This window comes from Lacerta agilis, chromosome 8 (assembly GCF_009819535.1).
Source record: "Lacerta agilis isolate rLacAgi1 chromosome 8, rLacAgi1.pri, whole genome shotgun sequence".
In the NCBI taxonomy this organism is placed as follows: Eukaryota; Metazoa; Chordata; class Lepidosauria; order Squamata; family Lacertidae; genus Lacerta; species Lacerta agilis.
The window spans coordinates 33,762,288-33,784,382 of NC_046319.1; the positions used below are offsets into that span (position 1 = coordinate 33,762,288).

At 43.3% G+C, this 22,095-nt stretch overlaps 1 protein-coding gene across 1 annotated transcript in view; it reads right to left on the reverse strand.

Moving 5' to 3' along the window:
• Window positions 1-5,504: 5,504 nt before the first annotated feature.
• MMP2 (matrix metallopeptidase 2) overlaps window positions 5,505-22,095 on the reverse strand; it is a 30,753-nt gene continuing 14,162 nt past the window's right edge. Inside the window, exons 6-13 of the mRNA XM_033156843.1 lie at window positions 21,706-21,879; window positions 21,032-21,205; window positions 16,567-16,722; window positions 15,366-15,495; window positions 12,587-12,723; window positions 8,975-9,134; window positions 8,058-8,167; window positions 5,505-6,426 (exon numbers count right to left, since the gene is read on the reverse strand). Coding sequence (XP_033012734.1) covers window positions 6,323-6,426; window positions 8,058-8,167; window positions 8,975-9,134; window positions 12,587-12,723; window positions 15,366-15,495; window positions 16,567-16,722; window positions 21,032-21,205; window positions 21,706-21,879 — 1,145 coding nt within the window. The 3' untranslated portion in view covers window positions 5,505-6,322. The remainder of the gene's footprint in view (window positions 6,427-8,057; window positions 8,168-8,974; window positions 9,135-12,586; window positions 12,724-15,365; window positions 15,496-16,566; window positions 16,723-21,031; window positions 21,206-21,705; window positions 21,880-22,095) is intronic.

Genomic DNA, 22,095 nt, shown 5'->3' on the forward strand with positions numbered 1-22,095 from the left:
TCATTAAAAGCAGTCCGTTCCCAAAAGCCTGCTGGAAAAGAATGTATTCACCTGGTTGTGGAAGGACAACAAGGAGGGAGCCTGGCAAGCGTCTCCAGGGAGGGAGTTCCAGAATCTGGGAACAGCCACTGAGAAGGACCTTCTCTGTGTCCCCACCAAGTGTTCCTGTGAGGGTGGTGGGATTGAGATAAGAGTCTCCTCTGAACACCTGAAAATCCAGGCAGGTTCATGTGAGGGAATATGGTCATTCAGATAGTTTGGACCTAAGCTGTGTATCCACAACTTATTAAGTTTTAGAGTAAGCTTCTCAAGCGCAAAATATGGAATTCATCGAAGTTAAGTTAAGATGGCGACCGTTGAGATGGGACTTTTGGATATGAACGAGAGGTGCCGCGCCAGGGGGGTGGAAAAGAGTATGGACATAAAATCCACACAGTCATGATGGATTTTGGTTGTTTTATCTCACTTGTGAAAGCACTCAGTGGCATGAAAGAAAATGAAAAGAAGGACAACATCAGAAAAGAGATGGAAGACACCGGACTATGGAAGGCAATGAAATTAAGGGGATGATCGAGATCCTGATTGTCTGAAGCAAGGGAAGTCTTAAAAGAAAAAATTAATAATTCGGCAATTTATTTGGACTTAATTGGACTAATTGGGTTATATGGATTAATTGATATTTATAAATATATGATGTGATTTTTATGATTGGAAAAGCTAATAAAAATGATTTGAAAAAAAAAAGTTTTAGAGTAAGCTTCTGATTCATCCTATGTTACAAATGTGTAGGCTGAGGCTCAAGAGGAAGAGGTTGGTCCAAGTCAGCCCAATGAGATCACAACAGTTGGGGCTGAAAACTCAAGTTTAACTCTATAAATCAGAGCTTTCCAAACTTTTATGTTGGGGACAACCCCTTTCCAGCCCAAGGAGAAGCGCGGGGAGAGTTTGTGCAACACACCTACACACGGCAGCCAACACACTAACATGTCATGATACACAGTTTGGAAAGCTCTGCTATAAATGTTAAGAAGACTGCAGTAGCCTCGGCAAGAGACGACTAGTATGTTGACTAAAGTTTCTGCTACAGAAGCAATCAGGTTTATTTTTGCCCCAAATCATTCAGTACTGGAGTAGTCAGTGAATCCCTAGGAAATAATCAGCATCAACATTCTGGGAGGAGAAATGGTTTTGGAGATGATCTGTTCCAGCTCCATCCTTCAGCGAGCCAGACACACTTGATTTCTCTTCAAGAAATGTACACACAATATAGCAAATATGGTCTGAAATGTACACACAATAGCAAATCTGCTGTGGGCCCACCCAGCTGATGGATTCCTGCCTCTTTCAGTGGCTCTCAGGGCTGGCCACCTCCACTTCTTCTGCCTTTCGCTCACGGGTGAAGCTGTCTCTCAGCTCTCAGCTCTAGAATGTGGAAAACTAAAGCCCTGGCCCACAAGGCTGACCCCAGGGGTTTGAAATGCTTGCTTTGCAAAAGAAACAGACCTCCTGCATTAGAACAACTGCTTTGTCACATTACCAAATGCCGGGCCAATGCATGCTCAGATTAATTATTCTTTTAAAGTTGGGGTTTGTTTTGGCTCCACTGACAAAGCCCTCGTGGCCAAACAAGTTAGTCACTGTCTGGAACAAGTCTGTTTCCTCCCTTCAGAGATGTCCCTGAGGCATTTGCATGGGACAACTATGAGCTGTTAGGAGATGTCCTGAAAGTTCAGTTGTGTTTTATGGGATTACTGCTCTTTGTAAATCGGGTTTTAGGAAGGCGACGCCATTGTTCTTCTCTGTACTACTATCTTTGCATCCTTCAAGGTGGCTGGCATTGAGAGAAAACAAGGGATGATCTGATGGGCAGAGCGTTGTCCATTTGCTTTTGTTTTTACCAAGGACTGGGGCTGCGTACACATTACCAGTTTCAGATGCAGCTGTGCCTTTCTTTTTTTTCTCTGTTCAGAGCTGGTTTGTGGGAAAACACATCTAAACACAATATTCCATAAGAAACAACAGGTTTGTTGTATATGGCTCTCCAAATCAGTAGTGGGAGTGTGCTTGTTGCTGAGTAAATGTGAGTGGAAAAGCTGTGCTACATCCAAATCTTTGCACAACTCTGAGCAAAATTCCCTAACCCAGGGGGGTGGGAAACCTGTGTCCATCCAGATGTTACTGGACTACAACTCCCATAATTCCCAGGGCTGATGAGAGATGGATTCCAACATTTGGAGAGCCCCAGGTTTCCCACCCCACCCCATTCATCAATTTCTTATCGTAAGACTATAACAACTAATGATCTGTTTCACAAAAGATGAATGAGATAAATATGCTAAACCTCCCCACAAGTTGACAGTAGTGGACAAATCAAAACATGATAATGGGCAGACATCGTCCCCACTCGGTTTTGAGCCATTAAAGGGGAGCAGTTTAAACCACTAGACATCCATTGCATGTTGACGAATGCAGTTTCAAAAAAATCTGACCCCAGAAAGGCCACCCAGAACTTCCTGCCATTCAGAGGAAGCTGGCAAGTGTCCATCAAGCCAGAATGAACCAGAGGCAGGCCCAACAGAGCAGAGGAAATGCACCCATGGCCCTTCGCATATCACTGGACAACAAATTCCACCATTTCTGGCCATTGGCCAGGCAGGGGGCGCAGCTTCCTCATCCTTGCAATAGCTCTTCCAGGTAAAAAGGAAAGTGGGGGCGAAAGGGAAAGTGAGCAGTTCCTTGACCTTTAGACTGTTAGGTGGAATTGTATCTATATAATTACCTTTGATTGTGCATTTAGTGGCCTATGCCAAACCATAGGGCAGCATGCTCGCACTAAGCACAGGCAAGGGGCAGTGGTACAGCCAGAGGTGCAGATCTGGGTGTAGGTGTGCAAAAATCACCACATAAATCTGTCCCCAGTTATCTGCGTAAGGCAGTTTAAACAAGAGCTGGCAGCTAAGTGGAAGGAGAAATGGCAAGGTAGTATGAAGCAGACCACTCGAGACTACATGCAAGAGAAAGGATTGTGATTCCCCCCCACACACACCTTTCCTCCTTTCCTCACCCTCTCTGGACACTTTTGAGTACTTGAGTCGGGTAAAATGTAGTAATTTTGAATGTGGCTATTGATGTAAAATGACTTTTCGGGGTGGGGGGTGATGCATAACAGCTGCTTGCCAAGGGTGCAAGCGACCCTAGGTATGCCTCTGGGTAGAGTACATGCTTGGAATGTTCACTGGGTCTCAATCTCTGTATTACAAAGTGATGCTGGAAACAGCTGTAGACTCACAACCAACATTTCACAGCGATTTATCACCAGAGACCTCCACCTCAGTTAACTTTCCAACTTGTTCTCTGCCCCCCACCCACCCACTTTCCCTCCCATTAGCTACACTTCTCATTTCCAATATCCTTTTGGCTGTGTCTTCCATCCCATCTCTTAAAGGAGCCTTACCCTCACACAGGGTTCAATTCCTGGCGCCTCTCCAGTTAAAAGACTTAAGTGATGCAAGAGACCTCCGCCTGAGATTCTGGAGGGCTGCTGCCAGCCTATGTAGACACTTTTGAGGTTGACTATAGTATAACCATATAATATAACCATAAAGCTATGGTTTTCCCAGTAGTAATGTACGGAAGTGAGAGCTGGACCACAAAGAAGGCTGATCGCTGAAGAATTGATGCTTTTGAATTATGGTGCTGGAGGAGACTCTTGAGAGTCTCATGGACTGCAAGAAGATCAAACCTATCCATTCTTAAAGAAATCAGCCCGGAGTGCTCACTAGAAGGACAGATCCTGAAGTTGAGGCTCCAGTACTTTGGCCACCTCATGAGAAGAGAAGACTCCCTGGAAAGACCCTTATGTTGGGAAAGATGGAGGGCACAAGGAGAAGGGGACGACAGAGGATGAGATGGTTGGACAGTGTTCTTGAAGTGACTGGCATGAGTTTGGCCAAACTGCGGGAGGCAGTGGAGGATAGGGGTGCCTGGCGTGCTCTGGTCCATGGGGTCACGAAGAGTCGGAACCGACTGAACGACTGAACAACAACAACAACAGTATAACCTGATGCAGTTAGTCACAGTTTCAGCGTCTGACATGGCACAGCCCAGGCAGAGGCAGAGCTAGCTGCTCCGGCTAGCGGTGAGCGTCCCAGAGTGGCAGGGTGGCGATGTCACCCACCCTAAGGGATGACCCCCGGGGTGGTGCGCACCCACCGCACCCCTGCCAGTGAGCCCAGGCACAGTTTTACCACCTTCATGAGAATTGGGCAAGTTAATGAGCTATCTTGATTCCCCCCAAATACAAATCAGTTCAGAAATCAACCACACATGAGCTGGAACTGTTATTTTCTTTTATTTATTTATACCACTGACATTTCATGTATGCAGACTTACTTTCCCTTAAAAAAAATTATTTCTGTATGAACATAAAATATTCCATCAGGTTGTACAGTGAACACTTGGCATCACCCAATGCTTTAAATCTAACAAGGAAGGAACAGGGGAGAGATGGAGGCTGCATTCACACAATATTATTTATTCTAGTTTTCCTTATTGTTAATTTCTGCATTATATTTAAGCTTCCACATAACATAAACACTACTTCTGGAAATACAGCAGAATATTGTGCAACTTTCCATGTTATTTGCAAACATTTTGTTTTCCTTGAAGCAAATGGCTATACTTGAACTATATATCACTATATTTCTTTAGGTGGCTTTCTGTGGGATGTGAAATCCAAAACATAATGTGGAAATTAACAGGAAAACGCTGGGGAAAATGGAATGAACTGCTGTGTGAATGAAGCCAGAGAAGAGGAATCGCCTTGATATATCAAAGAATGGAAAAGTAAAACAAAGTTAAAATGTCCAAACTTGGCATTTCTATATAAGACGCCGACTTCAAATATCTGAGCCATTCTGACCATATAAAAAGAAAGGGAACGGGAGGTTGTAATAGGAAAGAAAGTGCAAGAAGAAGTTTGTTAAGGTAAAGGCATTCCAGTAAAAAGTACTTTAAAACAATACTTTTTTCATACAAATTTGCCCCTGTTGATCCCATCATGTTCCAACCAATTCCTAGGCATCCTGTGCCCCTTTGGTCAGTCTTTCCACTTTGGTGTGTGAAGAAATGTGAATGTAAAGAAAGAACGAAGTTTTCCAGGGAATGACAAGAATGGAACTATATTCACAGACAGTGAGTATGGCTTGGATGCAATGTTCATCCTAACCCAGAGTTGACCCGTTGAAATTAATGGCCATGACTAACTTAGGTCCATCTATTTTAATGGGTCAGCTCTGAGTACAAAGAATATTGCATACAACCGCTTTGGCAAACTTGAACTGAAGCTGGGTTTAAAAACAAAACAGAAAACACACATTAAAGCTCAGAAAGGACATGGGTCAACATTTTTATTCTGAAATCCAAGTTACAGTTTTGAGGGCCCCTCTTGTTGGATATTTGTGCACTGATATGTTTTAAATGGCAAACAACCATGTCAAGTACTCGAGTATTTTCTTTTGGGGGAATGGAGCTAGATTTTGAAAGACAGTACAATTTTACTTTGGCTCCAGTAGTGTACATTACTATGGCCTCACCAAGACCTGTTGAAATCCATTGATTATCAAGTGACTAAGAACTAAGTTACATAATCAGCAGCTCCATGTGAAGTATCCATTGCTAGATGGCACCACTTCAGACTGCAGCTGTGAGATCAAGTGTTCGAATGTTCTCCCATATACATAAACAAACCTCCATGCACTTTGAAATCTAGCGTGTCAGGAAGAATGATTGACCCTAGCTTTCTCCTTGCAATGCTAGATTTAAATGAACAGTGGGATTTATTTATTTATATGCAGGCACATTCAAACATCTGATCTCTGCCCAGGTGAGAATCCCTTCAGAGTTTGCTGTTCTGTCCTCAGCACCAATCCGCACACACAGAAAAATGTAGCAAGTGTCAGGCTACATAAGTAAACATAACTTGCTGCATGCCAAAAAGTTGCAAAAGTCTTAAATTAATGAATGAAGAGAGGAAGACACAAAGACCTACTGTGCCCCAATTCTAAATGCATCTACTTAAAAGGAAATTCCATGCATTTTATGGAACTTGCTTCTAAGTACATATGCTTAAACAGAATGATTTAATAATAAAAAAGTTCTGTCAAATAGTGGTACTTAGTGACTTGGTGCCAGTACCAGACTGGCCCATGAATTAGCATACAGATCTATCTCTAATTGCAGGTAAGACATAAGACTTTTACAAAAACAAAAACAAAAAAGTGTAGATTTTGCTGCAGTTGACATTATTAAGACGAGACGCTGCTTAGCAACCCAGCCAATCAGATTTCACATTGCCAACTTTAACAATCTTTAGACTCTGGTCTTCCATTTTGAGATAATACCAGTCCTTGAAGAAATAGCTGTGGCCTGTAAAGAAGAAGTAAGTGTTTTCAACTCGTTGTCATGTAAAACAAACTTACGGGACTCACAAAAATCACAGCAAAGCAAGCAACTCAATGATTCTGAAGTTGGCTGGAGGCTTTTGAACTTTGTTCGGTCTAGAACAACTATTATGACTAGTTAACCTTAAAATAGCTTTATTTAATTATTTATTTTCCAATTATTGTATAAGGTATAGCAAGTTTTGTTTTATTATTAAGGGAAGCGATATACAGACAATTGGAAGCCAGTTTTTAATCGTTATTTATAATTCTTTGCTTTTTTCCACGTGTTTTGTTTTTTCATATATTATTTTTTTGTGGATTACCGGGTGTACTATGTCTAGATTATATGCTTTTTGTTACAGGTGGGTAGCCATGCTGGTCTGCCATAGTCGAAACAAAATAATGCTTTTTGTGTGTTTTTTTGTTTCTATGGGTTGATTTGATATGGTTGTATTTTATAAGTTTGAAATTAAATAAAGCTATTTTAATTTTTGTTTTTTTAAGGATATTATGACTAGTTAACCCCGGGGCTTTCAAGCTATGTGACATCCAGTTACACCAGTGGTTCCCAAAATGAGTGGTTCTGTCCCCTGTGGAGCAGTGAGATTGCCTAGGAGACCGCTAAGAGGCAAGGGGGTGGCTGGGGTGGGGCTACGGAGGTGTAAAGGACTATCAGACTTTGAAAAGCTGGTATCACTGGATCACGTTCATCTGTTTTGTTGAACGAATTAAGCTAAATAGCTTTAACTGGATTTTGTACAAACATGCAATTAATTGTTACTGTTTTGAAATTTATTGTGTTAATATCTTCCTTAGTGGGACATGCAAACTGAATAATGCTTTTTTAAAGGGCAGGGAGCACAGGCTATGGGTTTACGGAACCAATGGGCCGGTGGCCCAAAAATGTTTGGGAACCACTGAGTTACACCTTGTGGGGTTAGGAAACCCCCCTCCCCCAACAATAATAATTAAGAAAAAATCATTATTAAGCTGCTTCAGAAGTACAAACATAAGCCACATTAAATATGCTTTATGGGAACTGTGATTCTATGGGGATGCTGAGAATTTCTATTTACTTGCGGCAAATATATATATATATATATATATATATATATATATATATATATATTCTGGTTTTAAGTTACCATTTTATTTTATTTTATTCTTTCAGAGGAGAAAATTGATATAAATTGAACCAGAGTCTAATCTTTCTTCCCTTCCACCCCCATGAAAGGTCTTTGGTTATTCAGGAGATTCAGTTCAAGGGGAGTCTTGGTTGCCGGCACAGGAATGAATGCAGCAGTTCTTAACCACAATCTGTGCTGCATTAAAAGTGGTTTTGATTACTCTGCTGGAGATGAGTTATTTAGACAGCCCGGAAAAGTTCAGGAAAGGTCAGGCTTCCTAAATTTCCTTGCAGCAGTGGGACGTTTTAATTGAAGAGAAAAGCTGTCCTGCGGCTGCAGGCGGCACGCCAAGCCATCAGCCGATTTGGTGACCACCTCCAAAGGGAATGTCTCTGAGGATTCATGCAGCAGGCTTGAGCAATCGACCTCAGAAGCAACAACAGCAGCGGCAAAAGCAACTGACACTAGGAACAAGATGGCAACTTACCACTTCCGCTCACGTCAAACACAGCATCTAGGTTGTCTGGAACACCATTCCAAGCATCTGCAATTAATTTAGGGAAGCCAGGGTCCATTTTCTTCTTTACTTCATTGTACCTGCAAAATATTAAATATTAGCAGAGCTTTGTGATAGCTATACCAAATAACTAATGGCACAAGCTGCTGTCTTCCACGAAGCCCACCTTGTATTACCACTGCTCAGAAGAGACTATAATGGCCTAGATCAGGGGTAGCCCAATAGGTGCCTTCCAGAAGTTGTACTAGAGTTCCCATCATCCCTGGCTACTGGCCAGGGCTGATGGGAGCTGGAGTCCAACAACAGGTAGCACATACCACACCAGCTATCCCCGAGCTAGATGATGCGATGGTGTGTCCCACTAGCAGGCAGCTTCATATGAGCCTGTAGTAACACTGAAGAAAGCCTGGCAAAAGGTTTATGCCTGGGAAAAAGCTTGAGGACTGCAATCTTAGGGGGCACCCATTAATTTTAATAGGAATACATATCTGGGTCCCATGCCATTTGGGGTTGGTTGGGGAGAAGGAAATAAAAGTGTTTCATTTCCCTGCATATGGTTTAGCTTATATTTATTTATCCTTTCTCTAAGCCACTGTCAACAGAGGGCTATGGATCAGCCTAAAGCCCCATTTTGTCTTGTTGTGTGCATCACGGGAACTCAGTTTTGCTCTGTTGAGGCACAGATCCCCAACTTCTACATGTGATTCGAGATTCATTCAAAGCAACTGTATATCCCCGATCTAAACTGCTTTTGACTCTCCTGCAACTGAGACACTCTGGTCTCAGTCAAAGCAAAAGCAAAATGCCTTGATATCGGCATCTTAGCAGGGAATAAGGGCCCAGCATTGTAGTGTCCAGCCACTGGCTGCCTGCTGAAAAGGTATTACCTCCAAAATTTGTCCCCTGCAAAAATGTAGGTCTTCTTGTTTTTGCTCCAACTAAAAGCTGCATTGACACGTTGCACATCAGGAGGTAAACCCAGACTGGTGAGTCTCTTTGGATAACCTCTTTCCAAGTTGTAGCCTGAGTAAACCCAGTATTCATTTCCTGTGAAAACAAAAGCATCAAGTTTAATAATGATCTCACTTACAAATGAGGTTAGCGGGAAGGGGAAAGGGTTACCTCGATCCGAGCTTCTCAGATTTCTTCACATTTTAGCTAAAGGGGGAATGGGTAGATAGGAGCCAAAAGTTCATTTCAGAACTTTTCCAGCTCAGAAGTTGGGGCTCGAGGGTGTTTCTGTTTTGTGAGCGGGATACACAGTTGCATCCTGGCAAATTTGGGCTGTGCAACTGAAATGGATTTGATGCATCTAACCCGCTTCAAGAAAAGCTGAACTTTGTGTGGTAAGGAAAACAATGGGGGATATTCACTGGAAAGTATGGGATAACAATTGCTTAACATAATGCCATATAACCTCCCTTCAAACTTTGTGCAAAGGAAGCAAGATGAATGTTCAACAGAAAACTCACCTGGAAGCAACCATAGTTTGTGTACCAGAGAGACAAATTAACAGAGCAACCCAAACGATACAAATCCAATGTAATTTTCAACAGATTAAGTTGTCCCTGTCCCAAACTATTTTCAGTTGGAATCTCACTTACACTACCCTTTTTGCTGGCTAATTTCCATTGGGCTGCTACTTCGCATGGCCGAGCTGAAAGAGGTTTGGAATAGATGTCTCTCCTTGTTCTGTCCTATTCCTGCCACGCCGCTGCCACACCCCTGGAATGGCGCTTTGGGGGGATTTACACTGGTGTAAATTCCGCTGGCTGAAGTTGAGCCAGGTGAGGGATTTGCAGCAGCATATCTCCGGCTCAGCTGGGGTAAAGGAATTACACCAGTTAAAGGCAGATTTAGGGCAGCGCTACTAGTTCTGCTACACTGGGCACCAAGCCTAAGGGGCGTTGCACAACTATGACAAAGTGAATTGAGCAGAATGGAAGGCAAGAGGCATGGGGAGGGCACTGAATTCTGGCCTTGCACAGGGCGCTGCTGAAATCTGAAAGACCCAAGTCTGCCCCTGTGCCAGTATAGCTTTGGCTGAGCTGGGAAAGCCCAAGACTAGCCAAATCCAAACCCTTTCAACCTGGCGGATCTTGAGTTTGAGTAGTGCTGTTATTAGCATAGTCCTCTCCTTGAGAGTGAGCCACATTGACTCTGACCCTTTGTCACCCTCCAGGAAGAGATGAAAAGCCTTATGTAATATATGTGGCGGTGACCTAGTAGAAGAGAAAGAATTTGGATTTGATATCCCGCTTTATCACTACCTGAAGGAGTCTCAAAGCTGCTAACATTCTCCTTTCCCTTCCTCCCCCACAACAAAAACTCTGTGAGGTGAGTGGGGCTGAGAGACTTCAGAGAAGTGTCACTAGCCCAAGGTCACCCAGCAGCTGCATGTGGAGGAGCGGGGAATCGAACCCGGTTCACCAGATTACGAGTCTACCACTCTTAACCACTACACCACATTGGCTCTCAAGTGAGCAACAGGAAAAAAGTGTTTCTTTAGAAAAGTTGGAACTGAGCATTCTTGAGGCCTGCACTTTTAGGAGTGGTTCAGAGATGGACGCCACACTGCAAATGGTATAAACAGAAACCAAGAACTCAACCCCGTTATTATTTCATCTTACTTGTATAGCTTGCACACTTTATAGCTTCCATGTGTCCTAGCAACCAGAACGTTTATGCACGCACATTCTTTTTAAAGAAAAAGAAGTCATCCTATTAGCTTTAGGTTAGCTTGTACATTATTTTAAATTGGGCAAAGGCCCACCACATGTGACTCTTACTCACTTGAGATGAGAACTAGGGGTCTTTTTGTTTGATAACATTTGGAACGCACAGATTTGCTTGCTGACCTCTTAGCAATTTGCCAATTTGCATTGTTTTGGATTTTTCCATATAGTGAGCTAACTAAATTTCTTCAGCAAACAGTATTTAAAACCCTACTTCACCCTACGGTCCCACAGGGGGTGTGGGGATGTAATGCTTGGACACAGACAAATGAGGTGTTTTGGCTACATCCAGTTTATCATGGAATCCAAACTCAGCAGCCATTCAGCCATGTGGAATTCATTATCAGACTTTTCCCTTCCCTTTAAAGAAATTGTTGAGCAGCATCTAGCCATACGTTTTCCCTCACTTTTTTCCCTTTAGCATGCCTGGAGATGTTTAGTCATGTTGAAATGGATAACAACACACTTTTCTTTTTTGCTGGCTCAGTTATTCAAAACATTGACAACAACCTCCCAGCTCCACTAGGTCAGCCAGCACAACTTCAGCCATATCAATAGGCACACACATAAATGGTCAACAGGAAATGCAATCTCTCCCTCGCTTTCATTGCCCCATGAGGCCACATTCACTCCATATATTTAAAAGCACTATAGCACCACTTTAAACAGTCATAGCTTCCCCCAGAGAATCCTGGGAGCTGAGGTTAATGGTGCTGAGCGTCTCCCAGAGCTACAATTCCTGGTGGTTTATTTTATTCATTTCTTAAAATTTATACACTGTTTGATGTTTTAAAAAAGGAAAACCTTCAAAGCAGTTTACAAAAAGATAAAATAATAAAATCAAGGGGGAAAATGCAATACTTTGAAACAAACAAACCCGAAACCAAATGAAAAACAAAAACAGAACACAATAGGTTTAATAGCCAATTCCTCTTCATAGGGAGTGGCCTGTTGGTCTGTCCCAGAACTCTGGGGTCCTTTTCACATTATCATAACAGCAAGCTGGAAGTTGCTGCAGCAAATATGAAAAGCCCAAGTCATAGATCCAGCCCTACCATTAGGTAGAAGGAAGTTGTTGCCACAACCAGCTGATTTGTGAGTCACAAAAGGGCATGCAGTGCTTTTATTTTTAATTTATTGTCTCTGTATTTTTTACTTTCAGATAGAAGCACTTTGCTATTTAATAATAATAATAATAATAATAATAATAAGATGATGATGATGAAGAAGAAGAAGAAGAAGAAGAAGAAGATGATGATGAAGAAGAAGAAGAAGAAGAAGAAGATGATGATGAAGAAGAAGAAGAAGAAGAAGAAGAAGAAGAAGATGATGATGAAGAAGAAGATGAAGAAGAAGAAGAAGAAGTAAATAACCAGCAGGCATAGCAAGGGGCAAAGGAAGTTCCAGCACAGGACTATAATGGCTTAAATGGTTAAAACCCCCTTTCCCAGAACCAGGATTCTGATCTGTTATTAATTTTTTAAGGTCCTTCATGCATTTCTTGATGGCATGAATTGTGTTGCATCATGACTTCCCCCCTCTAAGTCACGGTTAGCCCTCCAGATGTTGCCTAACTACATCTCCCATCAGCCCCAGCCTGCTTGGCCACTGGCCAGGGATGATGGGAGTTGTAGTCTAACAACAAATGGAAGGCCCCAAGCTAGCCATCCTGAGTTTATCATTTAGGAAGGTGGTCTACAGAATAAAAGGACACAGAATATCATACTTCTGCAAACTGTGCTTACACCTTCCAGCCAAGCCTACCTGAAAAAAAGACTGATTTCTCTTCTTGAGGGGCCTCGTAGACAGCGTCAATTTTTTCTGGGAGCTCTGGCCAGAATGTAGCAATCAGCAAAGGACCACTTGGCCTGTTTCGTTGGTTTGCCGTCCTCCAGATGAATCTAGGCAGAAAAATCACAGTGAGTTTACAAAGGGCTGATTCATTGGCACATCTGTTTCTCATCACTGCTGGCAAAGGTGCATGTGTGCCTTTAAGTGCGTGCGTGCGTACGTGTGTGTGTGTGCGCGTGCATTAGCAACACAAACATATAATGATTAGGATTTTTTTTAACAAAAATGCATCAAAGGTTGGTGAGCCTTCCTTTCTTTGAGAGGCATTTCTGTCCCATAGACACCTTAATGCGCCGCACACAGCCATTGATGGTTTATAACAAGTTCTCTAGCACTTACATTAATTCTTACCGCAGAACAGAAAAAAAGAATGTATTTGGTGCTACAATTATCCCAGCAAATAAACCCATTTACAAGGCACTTAAACCCTTTCAACCATCCCCATCGCTGCACATTGAACAGATGGATACGCATTTGGCAAATGCCAACATTTGTATTGGGTGCATTACTCTGGATGATTATGATTGTAGCAACCAAAAAGATCAAATCTAATGATCATCTATCAAACAGCTTGGCTGTAAATGAAGCCTGGAGCATTAAAACCGCTCATCAGAGGAATAAAGCCGGTAATTTAGGAGCTGTTTTATGTATAAGGCAGTGCCTCCTTCCGATTTATGAGCATTAAAAAACTGCAATTTGATTTCGGTGGCGGCGTTTGATTGTGTGTGTGGAAAGGGAGTGGAGAAGCACAAGATGTTAACAAAAGCACCATTGTGATTCTCTCTCTCTCTCTCTGACCCCCCCCCCAACTTTGCTTGATAAGCAGTTCATTTTGTTCAAAGGACACACACACACAAAATGGCCTTGTTCCAGCTGGCCATTTTAGTAGGCAACAAGTTTGCTGAACCCTTCCCAATAAGATGAGGCTGCAATTTGCTGAAAGTCAAGAAAATTCCTTGCTTGTATTAGAACCTTGTCTACCAGCATTATCCAGCTTTGCATTTTGTGGAATGGAGGCTGGATTTCAGCAGGAGTGAAAAAGAACAGTTGTGATTTGTAACTGTAACATGGACTTAGGTGGACTTCCCAGCACCATTTATGTTCAAAATGTGGTCTTCTTTGCATTCATCTGCTGCTACTGTTGTTGTCCCAGCTGACACGGCTGCAGCATGCACAATTAATATTACAGCCACATGGGCAGAAGTAATCACATAGGACCTTCCCAAGGTTTGTCACTTGGACAGAACGGAAGCTGTTGAACATCCTGTGCCAACAGACCCACCTAGACCATCTTGGTGTTCATGAGCACACCAAGATGCATGAGATACTATCATAGGTCAGTGTCATCACAGGGGAAGCAAATTTTGGGTTGTACCCAATGTTCTCCGTTCACTAGTGCAAGGGCTTTTGTGCTAGTGGATGGGTGAATTTTAATGTTCAACAGTAGATGAAACCAAGACAACAGCTGCACTGACAGAAACTCATTGCACAAGAGATTGTGCCATCTGTTGTACAACAAAGTTACCAGCAATCTGCTTATGCATTCTCTTTCATTGCAAGACATTTCACCAGTAGAACAAGTATACCATGAAGTGAATTTAACCGTGAACTGCATTGAATACAGCCCTATACGTTTTTTCCATTGACAGAGCAGAAAAGTTACCTTAGATATTATTCCATCTAAGGTTCCATATTTTGTTTAAAGGGAGGATGGAAGCTGACACCAGCGAGCTAATCTCACAAGCAACTAATTTGCTGAATGCCTTGTATTAAGAGATGGCAATTTGTTACCCTCAATATGTTGCTGGACTCCAGTTCCAAACAACCCCTGTTAGCATGACCAATGGTCAGGGATGATGGGAGCTGGAGTTCATAAACTTCTGTTGGGCCACAGGATCCCAATCCCTGATCTCAGGTATGGAACCATTCTGTCTCTCTGCAGTGGAGAGGGGGATGAGACAAGATAGCAGGGCCATTCTTTTCCAAGCCGGGGTTACCAAGTTAGAAAGGGCCATTTTAGTACTTCAGGATAATCCAAGAGAACTCCAGCTGAAAAATTCAACAGGGGAGAGATTTCTGGGCATGCAGTCGGCACCAACAACTATTAAGTGGCTTGGATTTTGAAAGCTCCCTTTCCTGAGCATGCCTGGATGGGTTATTTGGTTTAAGTCAAAGCATCCAAGCCTCTCATGTTTCTGCGCCGCACATAACTGGGTCAGCTTCCAAAACTGTTGGAACAAATCTGGCCATTTTAAAAATGTACACAGTTCTTGTATGTCTGGAACAATGCAGTATCCACTGACATTTTCGTCCTTGCCAGTTTTGTAACACTGGAACTGGGGTTTTCCTTCTCTTGGCAGTACTGCTGACAATACTTTTAACATGTTTATTGCCATAGCAAAACAAGAGCTAGTCTATGTAGAAAATTAAAGGGAGAGACAGGAAGTCCCAGATATGGCAAACATGCCAACTTCAGTTTATCTCCAAGAGTCCCTTCCTTCAAAAAATGTAGCTCATCAGATGCTGCTCCTCTTCTTCATTTATTTATCTATGCCACTTGACTCAAGGCATCATCCAAACTGACCCCACAAAACCCAACAACATGAATAACACTTGATCATAGGCCCTCGGCTTCTGCTTTTGCTTCGGTACAAGATAACTTGAGTAAAACAGACTATTTCCTCCCACCTACCGGTCTTTGAAGTAGAAGATTTCCCCTCTGAGTTGAGCAACAGCATCAAACACAATGTCTTGGTTGCATAGTTCAGGGGTGACTGGCCCAAGTGTTGGACTTGGGCCTGGACCAACATCAGTAGAGCCCCCTGCAAATAAAAGGAAAGTTGATAATGGAATGAGGTCTTAATGTGAATATCCCTTTTTTTATAAAAAAGAGAAGTCAACAAGAGGACAACAACAAGGACAACAACCACCACCACCACAATTTCATTTCCGAATTTATTTCTGGTGAAATTAAAATGTAGTGCCTGAGGATCAGGGCAACAAATAGAGGTGGATGGAAAGGGGTGACCATTTGAAGCATGAGGACAAATGACTACTCCCTTGCTCCATAGACAGACGCTAACCAGACTGGCAGATGTATCTTATGTTAGCGTTGGAAATGGGGCAGCATGATCCAGTGGTAAAAAGAAGGGCTGCAGCTCAGTGACAGAGCATCTTCTTTGCATTCAGAAAGCTCCAGGTTCAATTCCCAGCACCTCCAGGTAGGGCTTGGATTGTCCCTTGTCTGGAAACCCTGGAGAGCTGCTACTACTCAGTATTAGATGGACCAAAGGTATGACTCAGTATAAGGCAACTTCTGATGTTCCTGGGTTCATATGCCCATTGCAATTGAGAGCCTATGGGCCCCAGGGCAGAATGAAAGGCACACAGATCTGTCCTCCAGCACCTTGTCACTGCTTCTGGCCCCTCAGCATTCTCTGCCCAAGGAATCTGCCTCACTCAGCCTAATGGTAGGGCCAACCCTGGGGCAAGGGATATTCAGTCTTATTTAAACACTATCTGTAGCAGCCTGGCTGGTAGAATACCTGAGGTGTCTGGGGGGGGGGAGGGTTGTACCAGCTAAGCTTCTTTGGACAGTATCTGTTCTGGTATAGGCCAAAATGTAGTACAGTGGTGCCCCGCTGGACGAATGCCTCGCTAGACGAAAAATTCGCTAGACGAAAGGCATTCGAAGGCTGTCTCGCAAGACGAAAATGTCAATGGGCTTGCTTTGCAAGATGAAAAATTCTGATTCCGCCCCCCTTCAAACTGCTCTTCCCCCGTTGGTGCTTCGCAAGACAAAATTTTCGCTATACGACAGCACTCGCAGAACTAATTAATTTTGTCTTGCGGGGCACCACTGTACATATGTTTTGGACAAGTGGAAACATTACCATAAAGTTCCTGGATTCCCGTGATGTCATCCTGGGAAAGCCGAAAGTTCTTGGTGTAGGTATAGATGGGGGCCATGAGTGCTCCAGGATCTTCAGAATGCTCTAGTCCCATGGCATGACCAAATTCATGAGCAGCAACCAGGAAAAGGCTGTAGCCTGAAAGAAAAACAAATCAATGGTTGTTGTGTCAGATGTTGAATATAAATCTCTTTACCATGGCCTTTGACAAGTGTATTATTTTGGGACCCACCCTATTTTCTTGACTGAAATTGGTTTTAACTGTTTTTAACATTGTATTCGTATGTTGTAATTTTGCCAGGAATAATGAAGAAGAATGAGAATAGCAGCAGCAGCAACAACAACAAATATGTATAGGTTCACTCCACATTATCAGAATTACTGAAAAAGCAGGGTTCAATTTAATATGGAAATAACCACATGTGAGTGATGTGACCACAGTTGTGCTTGTAAACTTTGTTCTGGCCTTCAGTTGAACACTTCCTAGGTTCCTGTCTTCAAAGGTCATCACTTTGGAAATTTCATGAGACTGCTCTTCTTCCTGTTGTGAAGGCGCCTCATTTGTTTTATGTTTTGCTGTTTTGCAATCTATTCTACATAATATTCTACGTCTTAGTTCTGAGAAGTGCCTAAGTGAGATGTTTTGATTCACCAAGGACAAACGTAACCACAATCTGGACCTTCAATCTGTTTTGCAAGCTTTTCCCAAAGACCAACATATTTAAGAGGAGGGAGGGTCGTGTGCACAGCAAAATGGCTGCACCCAGCTGTAAAGCATGAGGGTATGTTGTATGTACAATAAAAGAGGGGGGAAATGATGCAAAGTCCATTTTTGAAATATTTTTTTTTTCAACAGAATTTATTGACATTTTCACAAAATAACACAAACCCAACCCCACACCTACAAATACCAAAACAAATACAGATACACATAATGTCAGGATTCTTCTTCTTATCTATATACCTTACAAAAAAAAAATTTCTAGTTCTGAATCTTGACGTTTGACTTCCCCCGCCTATACACCTTCGGTTTTAAAATAGTAAACTATTCCCTTAACAACTTTTCTCTATAAAAAATTTAACTTTACTTAAAAAGAAAAAAACACCATTGTCTTAATCTTTGCATTATAACCTAAATCTTAACCAAGTATTCTTATAGCTAAACTTATTTCTTCTATCGTTTATCATGCTGCTTTTAACTTAAAGTTCAATATCTCCTTACTTATTTAAAATAAACTTATAATTAACAGACTTCACACTCCGATTTCGGATACCGTGGCAGACCATTCGGATTATACATTTAATATTTCAACCCACTCCCCCTCTGTCCATTGTTTTTTTCCGCCTTTCACCAGAACCGGTTCTCCAATTATCTTCTTCTGGATGTCCAGGATGTCCACAGATCCAGGCTGCATTCACAACAAACCTTGCATCGAGCTTCAGGATATTCATCCCCTCCATTCTGGGTTTCTCCGTTTCTTTGTGCCATACTACTTCTTCTTGTAAAAATCTTAATTCTATGTCCCTTGCCCCCGAGCTGCCACCTCGGGGTCTGGATATTAAAAATCTTCCCGTTCCAGGGCTGCCACCCCCAGAAACCGGCCCCCCTTCCAGTCGGAGTTGCCCAGCCGTCTCAGACCATCCTTCCAACACCTCTCCCAGCTCTTTGCAAAAGTCTGTTTCCATTGTGTAAAACTTTTGAAAAGCCTCTTCTGTGGATAATAAGTTCTTTCCATTTATAATTCCACTCAAGACTTTTAATTTTCGATCAAGCAGTTCCAGTTGAAAGACAGTAAGCTTTTCCTCATCCTCCCAATCCTTCAATGCCAACACGAGCGCAAAGTCCAGCATCTTGGGGGGGAGGATGGGTATCAAGTTTCAGTTCCTGTCTCTTCCTTCCTTTGTTTCAATTTTTTCCCACGAAAGTCCAAGTCTCCGCCATTTCTCCTACGCCGGAGTATAAAGACCAAAACTTCAAATGGAGATATTTTTTCCTCAGTTAACCCCCAAAAGGAGATCTCAACAGACTCAGTTTTCAAATTCCAAATGCTTTCAATGATTGTTGTAGCAGCAGTCACTTAAAGAGTTAATTTCTTTCACCCCCCGAAGGGAGGGAGGCGGGCTGCCTTTCTTCTTTCCCCCAGATCGTTCCAGGAAAACAAAGAGTCAATCAATTACTTACAGCCTCTGGGTTCTTAACAGCTCCTTAATGACAGGTAGAACTTAGACGCTCATCACAGGCTTTGTCGCCGCATTTGCATCCTGGTTGGGGCATTTCCCCTGTAGCCCGGCTCCGTCGTCCCTTCACCCCCACTCCCCCTTTACAGGGGGAGCGGGGGAAGGGTTCGGAGCCACAACGGGCACAGCCGGGGAGCCCAGAGTGCGGGACGCTCTTCCCGCACCCCAACCGGAGCCCCGCTTTGCGGTAGCAGGGCTCCTAACCCCCGGAATGGACTGGGTGCTTCGCAGCCGAAGCAACCCACGACCACCCGCAATGGCGTCCGCCGCCGGAAGCCTATTTTTGAAATATTTTTTATCTGCCATTGTTGAGGTGCCACATTCAGAAGCTGCTCCAAGCAGCTATATGCTGTTAAAAGCAAGAATAAGGAGGAGGAGGAATGCAGAACAACTCTCAGTATGCTTCATAAGTATGCCTCAATTTGCTTTTTTGCTCTGGTGACTGTTTTAAGATGCATATTTTTTTAGGATTTCCCTGGAACCCCTGGAATCATCCTAACCAAATAAACACAGGGACATAGTGGAATGTCCACAAGCAGGGCTGGCTGAAGGCATTTTGGCACCTGAGGCATTTTGGCACCACAAAATGGTCCCGTCCTGTCCCCCACCCCACTCTGAATCATGCCTGCCATGTGTAGAGCCCAGGAGACCCCACAGGGCAGCCTTGCTATTTCCTTCCTAGGGGTGGGAGGAGACCAGCAGTTTTGTTTCTCATTTTGCAACTTTAAGTTCAGTTCTCCACATTTCTGCCTCAGTTTCCACCAACCACCACCATTTTATTCCAAATGTTTCCTAATGCACACATTTGTGTGCAATTTTGCCTAATATAGAGTACATATCTTTGCAAAGTAATTCCTCCTAATATATTTTTGTATGTTGTTTTCACAAAGATATGCATATGTATGCATACTTTACCCCCTGCATTGGCATTTTTCTATACGTTGCATGATGGGAGAACCACAATGCAAAATTCAGAGAAGTGCAAATATTGAAGGATGGCATTGATTCAATTTGTATATTGTTTGAGAATGGGCAAGATACATAGGTTCACCTTTAAATCGGGTTCTCCTCAGGGAGAGCATGTGTTGCAGTGGGGGCCAGCAAGCCACCTCCCTTGCAGGTGGGTGGGATAGTTGGCTGGCCACAGCTTTGATAGGTCCCTGGGGTGTTGCTGGGGAGAGTTATATGTTGCAATTTGTGATGGACAGCCCAGCGTCCTTTATATTGTCCTGCACGCAGGGTGATCCTTCTCTTGGCTGCATGCTTCGGATCACCCACCCTCCCTCCCTCTTTCTTAGGCCTCTGTATTGACCTTGCAACTGCCTGTCATGGGGTCATCTGCTTTGGGGGCAGAGGCCTGATAGGAATTTTTCCATTTGGCTGATTGGCTGTTGCCATTTGGTTTTCACCTACTGCAGTAGCAACTAGTCACAACTTGTAAGGTTGGCGGTTAGTCATTGGTTCTTGTGTTTGATACTGGAGGGGTGGTCGCCCCTCCAAATGATGATGGTGTGTAGGGAATTCTGTTAAAGGAATCCAGGGGCTTGACATGCTTTTGTCCGAACCCCTAGTAGGGGGACAGGGCCACGCAAGAGCCCCTGGGACCTCTGGGGAGAGGGAGGGCTCCGCCCCCAGCCTCAATATCTCTCCCCAGATGGGATCTCCTGCTGCTGACCGGTGGTCAGCTCTGTCCCGTTGGACAGCTAGTCAGAACCAATGCCTGCGCAACCACTCACATAATTTGTATTTTAATAAAGTTGTGGCCTAAATTATTGCCAAAAAGCCAAACAAAAATTTATGTCTGAAGTGTGAATTTATTGGGGGGTGGGGTGGCAGCTTGGGGACCTCGACACGCAAATGCTAACTGTGTCAAATTTATCCCCATCCATGCTGGAACTAGAGTGATTTGTGCATCCCAAATTCCTACTTTAGAGAATTGGAGCTGGTATGCATATATGACAGTCAGTGTGGTGTAGTGGTTAGGGAGTCAGACTACAATCTTGAAAACCTGGGTTCAAATTCCCACTTGGCCATGAAGCTCCCTGGGTGACCTTCAGCCAGTCACAACTTTTCAGCCTAATCTACCTCACAGGGTTATTGTGGGGATAATATGAAGATAGGGAGATCCATGTATGCCACTGGGAGCTCCTTGGAGAAAAAGCGGGCTGTAAATCCAATAATAAATAATAAATATGAGGAAAAGAGCTACCTTGATCTGGACAAAATCCCCACTTGCGGTCTTCATCATAGTTGCTAGTTGAGGAACACCACATCTTCCCATCCTGACGCCCAGAGCTGGTACAGGACTCGTACTTATTCCCAAGGAATATGAAAGGGAAAACACAGGGTGCTCCTTCAGAGTTTCCACCAACCGTTGACATTGCTGCAGGAAAGAAGAGGCAAAAATAAGAGCTGATTTCTCCCTTTCCCATTCAGCCCCTTCATTATGTTGTGGATTCACTCTGCCATTCTGTCTGCACTTCTGGAATTCTAGTTTGTTTCTGCTTTTGGTTCCTTCAGTTTATCCACGTCTTATTTTTTTGCAGTGTTGCCCCTGCAGAACTCAGCAGGGAGCAAGAGGACTCTGGTTCTGCCCATCATTGGCTCTAGCTCCACCTACTGGTGGTCCCTGGGCCTTCTACCCCACCAGTCCCAAAGGGCACCTGCCACCACTGCCATACATCATCACCCGGCATGAAAAAGTAACAATTGCTTCTTTCCATCTCCCCATCCTCAGGAGATTAAGAAACCTGAAAAGGCCCCCTCTCCAAAGAGAAGAGCAATGATAATTTAAGAAGCATTAACACACAGCCACCAATGTCATAGGGGAGAGGTTGCTTCCATTCGCATAAACCTACCCATGCGATAGCAAAGCAACTCTACCTGTCTCTGGACAAAATCCAAATTTCTTATCTCGGTCATAATCTTCAGTGGTCCCACACCATCTGTATCCATCTGTTCTTCCTTCCGTGGTACAGCTGTCATAGGTGCCGCCTTGAAATTTGAAGGGGAACTTGCACGGCTGCCCATCACCATTTCCACCCATCGTGAATAGCACTGCAGAAGAAGGAGGCAGACATTTCAAACATTTGGAAAATATCGTTTGTGCTTTAATCCACTGCACATGCAGCTACGCAACCAGAGGTATAGTGGTCTGGAATCAGCGATGGGGTTAAGACCTATTACTATCTCAGCAGTAGGGTCCCTGTCTCCTAGAGCTGCCCAATCAGCATGAAATACTGAGAAGAAGTATTCTCATTCTTTGTTCTGATT